The following is a 13,068-nucleotide window of genomic DNA, read 5'->3' as shown; positions in this document are numbered from 1 at the left end:
AGTTTATGGTACCAATTTTCACCTAGCCGCAGAAAACAGTCCATAGTTGACTTAGGGTTTCCTTGATATGTTTTTCTTGCTAAAATATGAATGCCTGCATTTACTTTTCCAGGGGCTACTACTGTACAAAAATGTTACATCTGTAATTGAAGAGTCAGTCTTCTCTCCTGACCTGCTCACTGAATCCCGCATGCTTTATTTCTGGATTTCTGACCAAGTCCTGAGGTCTTTGGTGATGGCTGCTTATGATGACCAGCGCCTTGTACAGCTCATCATGGGACAGGAGCTAAAGGTAAATGTAAATGCACTCCACAGACTAGCATTGCCTTCCATCATGCTTTTTAAGATGCATTCTGAATAATGTGTTTATATTCTGAATTGACACCAGGGTACTTGAAGCCTCAGTCTAGTGTATTCATATATGTATTCTGCCTATCATTGCTGATACACCCAAGGTCTCTGCACACCTGTACTAAAGGTCTCCATCCATTTGCCGGGAGCTGTGAGTGAACATGATAATAGGCATAAGTGTGCCCTGTCATAGATGGGTGCCCTACATGGGAATTCTCTACTGTGCTAATAAGACTGCTGGAATAGCAGATGTACTACTGAGTACTAAAATGATAACATATGACACTGACTGGTTAAATATCAGCTTCATTTTCTTATTTATGTTTATAGTTCAAGTAATGTTTATGAAGTATGGTCTGCATTAAGTGATTACAGGCATTTATAAATGTAAATTCATTGTTGATGTTTTGTTGTTTCAGGATCTCTTCCGTAATCATCATACCAGAGGTATTCTGCAGAAGGTAACTTCATAAATACCATTCAAAAGCTTTGCTTATGTTCAGTGGTCCCAGTCTTGTAAACACAGTACTACAAACAAATCTGGCACCAAACCTAGGAAACTTAACTTGCAGTGCCAGGTAATATTATTCATTTCACAAATTGTTTATTTTGACATTGTCATCTTTCCAATAAAGTGACATAGCAGTGTCTGCTCTGCCCCAAAGAGAGCTGAACTCACATCCATTTATCTCTAGACGTTCCTCCTATGTTCCAACAGAAAGAATAGGAGACTCAAATTTGGCCTCATATGAGTGTGTGAATGTGTGTTCATAGTGTGATGGAATGGCAACCTGTCCAGGACTGCTTCCTGCCTTGCATGGTACACAGAGCATTGACTGATTAGCAATGTGATTTTTAAACATTTCAGGTTAAAGTTTATGCCATGTGTACAGAGTACAGTGACATGTTTTCTTGTATGTCTGAGCAACATGTAGCATGTCATATAAAGATAATCATATTGAAGATGTGGTAAACAAAGCTCACTTATGCAATAAATAAGATGCTATAATTCCCATAGCTTCTTTTATCATAGAAGTGAATCTGAAAACTCAACAAATTAATGAAAACACATTTAAAGCTTTGATCATTTCCTCTGTATGAAACATTGCAAAGTATGGCGCAGGGTGACTTTTTGAGTTTGTTTCTGTTAAAATTACAGCAAACACCACACAACCAAATTCAGCTGGTTGATTGAGGCTTAAAATTCAGAACTCTCTCTCTCCTTCAATAGTCACAAAGGAGATTTTTGGGAGGAAACAGCACTTGTTTCTGATCAACCAGGAACTCCTAGCTTTACCTGAATCTCCTGTCTTCAGTTCTAATTGAGCTTTTTCTATTTTGATTCATCATTCACTTTACAGTGCAACTTTTAAAGCAGTATTAAATGTATGTTGCCAGTAGCCAGACCACCTGTACATCAGAACAGGTCATTCACCTAAACCTAAGCATGTGTGGGCCCAGCCAGTAGATGGGAGACCAAGTAAGAAATGCTCGGGTTGCTGCTGGAAGAGGTGTTTTTCATACCAGCAGAGGGCGCCTACCCTGTGGTCAGAATGTGGACCCCAATGCCCCAGTGCAGTGACAGGCACTTCAGATGAGACATAAAACTAAGGTCCTGACTCTCTGTGGTCATAATTGATCCTTGGGCATCCTTTGAAAAGAGTACTTCAATGTCCGGCTAAATTGCCCGCCATGGCCTGGTCATTCTGACCCGCTAATCATTCCTCTCCCTTATTGGCTAACTAGCTCTCACCCCTTCACTACCTGATAGTTAATATCTTGTGAGTGTACTGGTGCAAAATGGCAGCTGTTGCGTCATCCAGATTGATGCTGCACATTAGTGGTGGTTCAAGTGTTTTCCAATTGTCTATGTGAAGAGCTTTGAGTAGTTAAAAAGTGCTATATAATTGCAATCAATTATAATTAAACATCACCCCAGCCTTTTTTTTTTCCATATAGATTTTTTCCTCTGAAGATCCAGAAGCCAAACTATGGAGCCTGACAACCCCGCAGCTCTCAGTATCTCCTCTTGGGACAATTGTGAGGACCTTAACTGCAGTGGAGATTAGGACCAACTCCAGCCAGCCTGAGGCTCACAGGCTGTACTTTGAAACGGTAAAGCTCTTCTATAAACTCCTAGATGTTTTTGGTTCTATTAAATAAGAAAGAATTATAAGAAACAGAGATGAGACTTTACTGAAGGGACTCATCTGTTTTTTACAAGCAGTGGCTGTGTCTGAAAGTGACATCATCCTTTCTCATGTGAGCCTGAGAATGCTGCAAGACCAGGCTGAAGGGGTGAAAGGATTTGCTTTGAGATTTCCAGACCACAAATGACATCTAGTGGGTATTTGAGGGATTACATCATAAATAATCTCTCCAAGTTTAATATACTTTAAACCAGCCGCTTTCAAAGTCAATCCTGGGGACCCCATGTAGTTGCAGATTTTTGTTCCAGACATCTTTTGTTTTCAGTTGGGCTCCCAGTCTAAGTGAAGTGCTATTTCCCAGTTTCCCTATCTTGCGGTTAATGTGCATTTGGTATATTTTCATTAAAATGCACCTATCATTTACTGTAGGTATGCCACACAGGGATAACAGTCTTTTCTGACCTGGTTTTTAAGATTTTCACCATCATTATGATTTTCATTCAGCTTTTCCAGTTGTGGTGAATATTTAACCCTTGCATCCGTCGTTTTCAGTTCCCAGTGCAGACTGGAGTTGCCAACAAGCCATGCACTGCAACTCCTCTCGATGATGTCCAAGGTGCCCTGTGAGATGAAACACCTCCTTCTGGGAACACCAGCAACACCAACACAGCCCTCAGCAACCTTCAGGGTCTTGTCATAGAAGGTCTCCCACATCACATTAGGATCAGCAGCAAGGGCTCTGAGTGCAGATAAGGAGGCGTTTGTTAGAGGAATCTGTGAGCAAGTGACACACCATCTATGGTCTAGTGAACCACATCCTGCTTACAGAGGAATCAAAGCATTATGCACATCCAAATCTGTTCCTTGAAGAATCGCAGTCAGGGCAGGTTATGGAACGGTCCTTACGGATGACACTGCAATTGTGACCCACAAGGCTGGCTAGTTTCAGCAGCTGTTTAAAGCTGGTCCTCCGGCTACGATGTTGGACACATCTCTGCATCCACAGTTCTTGAGGCTGAACCTTCAATATGCTGTGAGCCCCCCAGTCCCACTGTGATTGAACAGGTGGTGAACCAGCTGAGGGTAGGGAAGGCTGCAGTGATCTGTGGTATCCTTGATGAACTTCTCCAGGCTGCTGGTAAGCCTGTCCTCCTGGCATTACAAGCAATCTTTGCTTCCATTTGGGAGATGGGTGTCATCCCAACTGACTGGAAAACAGGACTTGTCGTCCCTATCTGGAAAGGGACGGGTGTTCACTTGGATTGCGGCAACTACAGGGTGATAACACTGCTCTCTGTTCTGGGTAAGGTCCTTGCTAGGGTCATCCTCAATAGGATCCGTGAACTCTTGCTCACCTACCAGCGACTGGTTTTATGCCTAAGAAGTCTACCATCCACTTCATCTTGGCACTGAGGGTTTTCATGGAGCGCAAATGCGAATACCAGCAGTTTCTTTGCAGCCTTTGCTAATTTTCATAAATCTTTCGACTCAGTTGATTGAGCTGCCTTGTGAGACATGCTGAGACTTTGGCCTTTAATGACCTCTTGGACAAAGCCATCAGTAGCGTATCTGTCTGTGAAAAGAGTGTCAAACTTGTCAAGAGGTTTTCTTACCTCGGCAGTGACATTCATGTCTCTGGTGACTCTTATGAAATCAGTAGACGGATTGAGAGAGCATGGGGTGTCATGAGGTCGCTGGTAAGGGTTGTGTAAGGCTCCCGATATCTTTGCAAAAGGATGAAGTTCCAAGTCTTTAGAGTCCTGGTGCTTCTTGTTTTGCTATATGTTTGCAAGACATGGACACTATCCAGTGACCTGAGTTGAAGACTAGACTCCTTTGATACTGTGTTTCTTTGGAGAATCCTTTGGTACCACTGGTTTGATTTTGTGTCGAATGAATCCTGCATTGTGAGGGAGCGTCAGTAACAGCACTACGGCCATGTGGCATGATTCCAAGAGCGTGATCCAGGTCACAGGATCCTCACTGTTGAGGAGCTGAGTGGCTTGACTAGGCCAAGGGGTCGCCCACGTAACACCTGGCTGCAGCAGATAGATGGTCATTTCCAGGGGGTGGGACTGGACTGCGTGTCTGCCTGAGTGGGTAGCCAACCAGGATCCCAAGCTGTTTCGTTGTGTGGTGGGTACGGCAACACGCTGTAACAGTGGATGCTCCCCAACCTGACCTGATGTATGATTATTTAATCCATTATTTACTTATGAGCATGTTATGGAGTTGAGAAGTAGCAAGGTTTATTATGCTAATGCAGTTAATTATTAGTTTTTAAATCAATAAACTAAGACTATCTCACAATTGAAAAAGAAAAAAACAAAATTCTCAACATACGTCTTATCCATTTGCCTTTGACCATCTGGTCTTCCAGCATCTCTTCATGATCACTTCAATAATGTACTACAATGTTGGCCAACATGCGACTACTGCAAAATACAATAAAGTTTTGATGTTGCTTCTGTTGTAAGTAAATGAACAGCCTCATTAGAAACGTAAATAACAGTCCACCATAATAAGTCAGAAGCCTTATTTTAAATGCTGTTATTGTCTCTAATATAGAATTTGGGAGTCTTAATGCTAAAGCAGGAGTGAAAACTTTTCTTGTGGCAGTGGGGGCCAAATTGTCAATAATTGATCATAAATTGTGCTGTGTAAAATCTAGGTGTACCTGTGAATCTAGGCAGTCTAGCATTTGTGTTAATGACGAACATTAACTTTAAAAATAGTGACTCCAAAAAGTGGCTTAATTATAAAATATTTTGTTTAAAGGTATTAGGTGCAATGCTTCAATACCAATGAAACAGTAATTTTAAAATAAAGTGATTTTGCTATGATGTTCTTCTGGCCATGAACATGAACCTGTTTGCCATTGCACAAACTGGCAATATCAGCTGAGATTATGGATGTTGTAACAATTATTTCAGTGCAAAGATCTGCATCTGTTAGTACAATTCTGTGCTTGCTTTTAGTAATTTTCATTTGTAAAAGGACCTGCTTGTGACTGTACTGGTAGATAATGAAGTCATGCTCAATGCCAGCGTGTAAAGCCTTGGAATCAAATCTGGAGTCATGTACAATCTATAGAAATAAAGCAAAGAAATATTGGTAAACTTATTTTTAAGTTTACTACTGCACTGGAGTTCAATTACTTCTATCTGGGATACATCTAGAACACCAATTATTGTAAAGTCTGAAGAATGGGGAAAAAGGTAAACTGACAGCACTACACCAAAATTGGAATGAGCTCCCCAGAAAGCTGTAACTATCCTCCTGTTATGCCTCACAGAAAAAGTTTTGCAAAACTCACAAACTGCCACATGGCAGAGGTACAGGAATAATCTATGTTGATCAGCTAATAGGTTGATCATTTGATATCCTTTCTCCTTTTGATCTCCATCTACCACATTTGTAAATGGCACACTTTACATAGATTTGTGCAATGACCACATTCAAGGGTGCTGCAGCCAACCAAATCAATTGCTAATAAAGTGACCATGCATAATGACATTGAGTACACTCAGAATTTTTAAGAACACAGAAGCATGACAAAAAAACATACACACCCATGTATGTGGCAGACTGTCCCATGGACCGTAGTTTGCACACTCCGGTGTTAAAAGCTCTCCCTCTTACAGTCATCAACCTACAAAATTATTAAAAAATGACACATTTTTATGTAAAAATTAGATTTTTAAAATCCTTTACTATCTTAACTGATAGCCAGTGCACTGTGTTATGACCTGGAGTTAAAAGTTTGTATGTCTTAGTTCTAGCTTTGATCCTTAATAAAACGTTTTGAATTAACTGTTGAGTAGTAACTCAGATATTTGTGAAAATTACAGTTGGTTTGTGGGATATGTCTGTGGTAAAGAAAGTAGGCCTTGCATACTGTGATGATTAAAAGATAAATCCAAGTAAGACAGAACACCCACATTTTGCATTCATTTTTTCCCCTTCCTAAAATGAGATCTTTTAAAAATTAAAAAAAAAAAATTAGTACATTGTTTTACAAACAATACCTAACATCAGAATTGACAATAAATATAGCAATGTGACCAGACAAAGATAAGATGTTGTAAAATGTGTTTTTTCCTAATTAGCATGTCTCTGAATGAGAAATTCTGTATTTCAAATGAAGATAATAACCGACATGGGGCAAATCTTGGGACATTGCAATAAACTGGAACTTCAACAAATTAGAATAAGGGCATTTGAGAGGCTGGATGGGTTCAAATGTGAAAGCTGTCAATAGGAAATTGTAGAAAAAGAACACAAGAACAACAAAGTATTATTTTGATTTGGATTTCTTCTGTTGCTGATGAATATTAAGGTGAAGGCCCTTGCCTTTTCTTCATACCTTTTACAGCAGGCTCATTATGGCCCCCTCAACACCCTGTCATTCATAACGTGGTGTCATGAGTGTCACTATGTTTTTACTTTTAATGTTTGATATCTCCCAGGCATGCGCACTGTTAGTTCATTTCATATTTGCATCACTGTTACAACCAGAGCTGGTCCTAAAAACCAAAGGTTATCATATACCTACAGCAAAACGATAGCACCTAAATTACCACATGCCATTTAACCATAAATATATGTAACATATCAGAAGATTGCTTTTATTCCCTTAACAGTATATTGCAGTATATGATATTTTAAACTCACAGGTTTGGCTCTCTTAAAGACATATAGGAATTCAATAACTGGCTCTCATTTCATACTTGATATCACAGCAAAGAATCCTTGTATTGTCACCCCTAGGACATTGAGGTGATTGTCCAAGCCTCATACTCAAGTAAGAAACTCTTCTTGGATGCAAAGCCTGCACAGTAAGTACTACTTGCTTCACTTTTCCTCCTGTTTCTTAAAGGACACCCAGTCCTTTCCTTTAAACTTCTGGATATTTGCTACAGTCATTCAGTTTTATCAGTTAGGTGACATCATCTGCTGTAGATTAGATTAACATGCCATTCTCAAACCTATTTGATCAAGTTCAGAGCCTCCTCCAGCAGTACTGGATACAAAACACGAATCGTCCAACAATGTCGCTTATTAACCTAAGATATGTTTTAGGGAAGTGGAGGAAAATTTGGAGAAAAAAAAACAAGTAAATACAGAGGGAATGTTTAGACTTCATACAGTGGCAAGATGCTAGGTCTGGATCCAAGAGGCAGTACCACAAGTCACTGTGCCAGCAACCCTACTGCTTTCACCAAAAATATTTGTAAAACTTGAAACACAGTTTTGTTAAAGATAACATTCTTACATTACTAGAAAAAAATTATCAACAAAAAGGTTTTAGTATACTAGAAAATGTACAAGTTTCTCCTTCAGCACATATATTAATGCATTGTTGTGATAGGATCCTAGGGTGACCGTATTTTCCCGAATGACCCACTTTCCAAACTTTTACCACACTGTCAGGGTTGACAGCTATTGTAGATAAACACTTCCCGCTTCTTTTCCACCTGTAAACCAGGCAATTAGATATGTACCAGACCAGGCAGAATAGAAAGTCACACATTTATTCATGTAGATAATACACCCAAAATAGCACAATGAGGTGACAAAACACTAATATAATCTGGTTCATGTTAACTGTCCAATATGTTTGGATTACCAGGTGAGACACTAACTAAATATGTTGATTGGTCTTGATCAGGCATCATCTCTTCTCCAGTTTGGCCTTTGGGTGGATTGAGAGAGATGGCTTCCTCCATATATGCAACAGTGGAAAAATGCAGAGAGACACGACCTCTCCTCGGGATGAAACATGACAAAGAGAGAGCCTGCAGCATACAAGCCTCCATTATTGTGGCTGTGCAGCTCCTGATACACTGTCTAGATCAGTGTGGAGGTGCAGCATTCACCAATGAAACAGCTCAGGCACAACCCAGCCCACAATTCAGCTGCTTTCTTACTATATGTAAGGAGCCCCTCCAATTTCAGACAAACAAGAAAGAAAGGATACACTGTTAATTAGATTGTAAACTGCCTGGTCAAACATGCCTTCCAGTCAAAGCTTTTTTTCCTGGTGGGATGACCTCATATGTGTCCCTGTCTTTGACATTTGGAGATAATTCAAACTAAAACAAATCCCCCAACCCTTCCCTGTCACAGATGGATAGCGCACTTGACAGAAATTTTTATCAGTGATCACAATGCTACAACTTTGGGGAGTTAAAATAACTTATTTTGAGAAAGCTGCTTCTTTCTTTAAGTCACCAGATCATTCCTTAAGTAATATTATATCTTTCAGATATCATTTATATTATTCAATTATCACTGTGCTAGATATTACAAAGGCAGAGTAAAGTGAAACAACAGCAAAGAACTTTAACAAAGCAATTGTGTTTGTGTAATCCTTAACTCAATTAAAGCCTATTCTGAACATTTTTATTTCTGAGCACATTTTAATCACCATAAAATGTACCAAGCCCTTTTCCAGTTGTGTTTTTTCTCCTAAAGCCCTGTGTGTCATGTGGGGCAGTCACTGGATTTGCTGCTTTTTTATTTTGTGATATTTTGAGTATTGGTTATAGTGTATTGCATCTTAGATTTATTGTGTAAGTGGAGGTGACTTTTTCCACATATATAGAATTATTTATTTTAAAAATAGTGGTGTGCCACAAAATTAAGTACTACTGGAAAAAAATCAATAAAAAAATCAATTATTTTTGGCCAATGTTATCTCATTAATACTTTATATTAGATTTTCCAGGCTCCAAAAGAATATCTTGGGTGTTCCATCAGTCCAACATAAGCCTATAAAGTATTCTGCCCCAGTGGCTATTAAATCTATTTGTACTTTCTTATCAGGATAACAATCCAAAATCTGTCAACCTCCAATAGAGACCAGCAGGTAGGTGTTCTACTCAGGAAATATTCACAAAATGGAACATAAACTCTGACCATCTGTGTGGTAGGTTCTTGTTGCTATTATCCTTCTTTTCTTATTGCAGGGAGAGGATGAAGACATGGACTATTTTAAAGAGCTAGTTCAAAAAATTGGAATTCCGAAGGTTGTCTCATGTAAGTGTCCTTCACACCAAGTGCACTGATAACCTGAGCCAGTCATAAATAAAGCAACCAGCAGTGACTTTGTTTGTGATGAGGTGTCCTACAAAGCTAGAGCACTTACTACAGCAGCAGCTGGTCCATGTCATCACTCAGTTTTTGTAAATGTTCAAAGACGTACACAATCAGATTAATACGGTGACTTTTATAATACCTGTGTATTAGCGTTATCATAAAGTAAGTGTCCAATTTTACACATCTATACGTAATTTGTATATAAAAAATCGTCTATTCATTTTTACACTTTCTAGTTTCAGTCACCTTCAAAGTACTCTCAGTTTAATGCAATATACTTAACAAGACGTTTTTTCCACTGCTCAAAACAGTTTTGGAACCCTCGATTTTGATCCCCTTTAGGGCTTCTGTCGCTATTTGTTTCACGTCTTCCACATCAGCAAAACGTTTCCCTTTGAGGACTTTTTTCATCTGGGGAAACAAAATAAAAGTAACATAGGACAAGATCAAGTGAATAGGGAGGGTGACAAACAGGGGTCATGCCGTTTTTGGTGAAATACTGCTGAAAACTCAGAGCAGTGTGGGCAGCTGAGTTGTCATGATGGAAGAACCAGTCACCTGATTAACACAGCTGGGGACGTTTTATCCACAAATCCTGACGCAACTATTTCTAGATTTCCACATAAAAGCTTTGCTTGACCTTTTGACTGTCTATATTATAACAACCATTTCCAGTTTTATTTACAGTTACTAAATAGCAAATTGTTAACTAAATTGGCTACCATTTTTTGCGCAAAGTTTTTGATTGCTTTCATATTTTTTTTCCAACTGTAAACAATTTGCTTTACCATCCCTAAATTAAGAACAGTCTTTTCTAAAGTTTCCCCCTAATCAATACAAAAAGCGTGATTAGTTTTTTTTTCTTTTTTGCTATTTTCTGTTAACCCAAACCACAATAAACAAACAAATAAATAAATAAATAAATAAAGTAGTAAAAACAAAACAATACAAGCAGGTAAAGAACCAGTGAAAGATGTACGGCAGTATGTTATGTTATGTATGTTAGGCAGTTCGCGCATACATTTTGAATAATTCATTTTCAAGGCCCAATCTGGGACTAGTATATTAATGTCCAAGGGACATGAATCCCAAAATATAAGTAGGTTAAAACATTCAAGTATATGAATACAGGGTATATACCCATTATTTATGGCAGCGTTTCTCAACCTTTAAGTATTTGTGACCCAAGTTTTCATAACAGTTTTAATCGCACCCCCCAAACGTTTTTTTGAAAGGAGCCCACTAATACCAATTTGTTCTTTTTTAATTAATGATATATCATAGATGCATATTTTATTATACCTACTTAACTTTTATCAACATTTATCTAACTCTATATTTATTTTTCTAGTATCAGAATGTAGTTTAAGTTAATTTGTTTTGGTTTCAATAGATGTATTTTTCATATTTTCGATTCTTGTTTTCTTTCTTTCACATCTTTGCGCCCCCCCTTTTTGTTACTTCATGCCCTCCTAGGGATTGAGAACCACTGATTTATGGATCCATTTTCCATACTAATTTCAAGTGTATCAGGGATGTAAAAAATTCTTATGGCAGTAATGGTAAGAATCAGCATAGACTTTCTTTTCCAATTCCAGTAAATTACTGAACTTCAATTTGTTTTTGTCTAAAAGTACTTAATTTACAAAAAAAAAAAATCACTGTATGTAACAAGGCACTTTGACATGTCTGAAAAATGATTTCCTTTTCATTTTGCAGCCATGTCCTGAAGTGCTAATGTTTTTGTCCTCCTTACATGTCCAAATTAGATCTTGAAAATGGCTTAACGGAGCTGATGAACAGAAATGGACTTCACTTGTTCGAAATAATCAACCCTCAAGTCATAACAGAAAAGGTAACACAAAGTAAAAGGATCACAGTAACTCTCAGTATTAGCTGTACTGCAGCCTAACCTTTTATTGCTATATATCACAGGGATACGTCATCATTCAGCTTGATTTTGGCTTTCCTCATCATCTGCTGGTGGACTTCCTCAAGAGAGCTTTATAGCAATTTACTTGCCAAAGACTATTATATAGTAGCCTGGAATTTTGTTATTATTAGAATAAAATCTGTTATTCAAATTTCTGTTCTAATTCATGTTTTGATTCATTTGACTCTGTTACGCAGTGTGGCTAATTGCTTTAATTTGTCATCAAGACCTGAATTGTTGCACATCTAATAGATCCAAGATTAAAAAACATAATGTCTTTGAGGTGGAGAACCTCAAAAAGTTGCAAAAGCATTCTCAAGGTACAGGAGTACCCACCTTATTCTTGCCAGGGAAATGGTTGCTAGCATTTGTTTAAATAACTTTTGAGTGTTTAAAACATGGTTCTCAGTCAAGGATAGATGAGGCAGAAAGTGATGAGCTAGGAAAGGTCCATTAATATTTACAAACAAACTAATTTGGAAAAGCCGCTGAAGAAGTCATACATTTCTGTATTCCACTTCATGGAAAAGAAAAATGACAGAGATGCATCATTACATAGAAAACTATCCTTGTATAAAAGAAGCGGATTGTCCTAGTGAGGAAAAAGAAAAAGTATGTGGAGAAATGTTATGTCCTGTGTCCTCAGGCCTCAAACATATCAAACTCTGGGCATCTTGAAGTTCATGAGCCAAGCTCCAGATGACAGAATGAGTGACACAGGCAACACTACTTTGTAGTGCAAAAACTTTTTGACTGTCCTTTTTAAATTAAGTTTTTTCTAGAACTACTATATGCCAAGGAGTTAGGGTTCAAAAGGCACGGGGTATCATATGAAATAAGGTGGTGTGGTGTATTTCTGGCTAAAAGATCTGTGCTGGTACTTGAAAGGTTGCTTGTTCAAATCCCAGTAGTGCCAGAAGGAATGCTACTTCATTGGGCCCTTGAGCAGGACCCTTAATCTACAATTGCTCCAGGGGTGCTGTACAAATAGCTGACCCTGTGCTCAGAATCCCAAGATTCTCTCTCTGTCTCTGGAGGGTAAACTGGGGTATGCGAAAAATGACAAACTCCTAAAATAAGAAATTCTATATGGCAAATAAACTGAATAATAATTATATAAGGTGACAAAAATTATTTTGTAATCATCAGAGACCACAACACACTTATCTAAATTAGTCTTTTCCACCAACGTCAACTTTTTGAGTTATGAGTAATGTTAGTTTACAGTGTACTTATATGTATTTTTCTATTAATAATAATAATAATTAATTACATTTATATAGTGCTTTTCTCAGTACTCAAAGCGCTATTAAACATTAGCATCCATGAAGTAAATGTTTTAATATCTTCAGTGCAAAGTCAAATAGGCACATACTGTGGCACAGATATACTGAACTGTGTCAGTCATCTACCACTGTTTCTTCAAAAATGCTTAGAGTAGGGTTTTCTCGTGTACGATGTGTCTGAATTGTTGTGATACCGCATCCAGCAGTAGTTGGCCATCATACTCTCATTTCAGAAACCTTGGCAGAA

At 38.2% G+C, this 13,068-nt stretch overlaps 1 protein-coding gene across 1 annotated transcript in view; it reads left to right on the top strand.

Annotated features, from left to right (window-relative positions):
• The window catches only part of cetp (cholesteryl ester transfer protein, plasma), a 58,338-nt gene extending 46,652 nt beyond the window's left edge, over window positions 1-11,686 (top strand). Inside the window, exons 9-16 of the mRNA XM_028809370.2 lie at window positions 113-292; window positions 771-812; window positions 2,311-2,466; window positions 7,272-7,339; window positions 9,330-9,372; window positions 9,473-9,542; window positions 11,372-11,457; window positions 11,538-11,686. Of these exons, the coding sequence (XP_028665203.1) occupies window positions 113-292; window positions 771-812; window positions 2,311-2,466; window positions 7,272-7,339; window positions 9,330-9,372; window positions 9,473-9,542; window positions 11,372-11,457; window positions 11,538-11,612 (720 nt within the window). The 3' untranslated portion in view covers window positions 11,613-11,686. The remainder of the gene's footprint in view (window positions 1-112; window positions 293-770; window positions 813-2,310; window positions 2,467-7,271; window positions 7,340-9,329; window positions 9,373-9,472; window positions 9,543-11,371; window positions 11,458-11,537) is intronic.
• Window positions 11,687-13,068: the final 1,382 nt, after the last annotated feature.

Source organism: Erpetoichthys calabaricus, chromosome 9 (assembly GCF_900747795.2).
Source record: "Erpetoichthys calabaricus chromosome 9, fErpCal1.3, whole genome shotgun sequence".
In the NCBI taxonomy this organism is placed as follows: Eukaryota; Metazoa; Chordata; class Cladistia; order Polypteriformes; family Polypteridae; genus Erpetoichthys; species Erpetoichthys calabaricus.
This window is presented reverse-complemented; position numbering and strand designations above follow the sequence as displayed.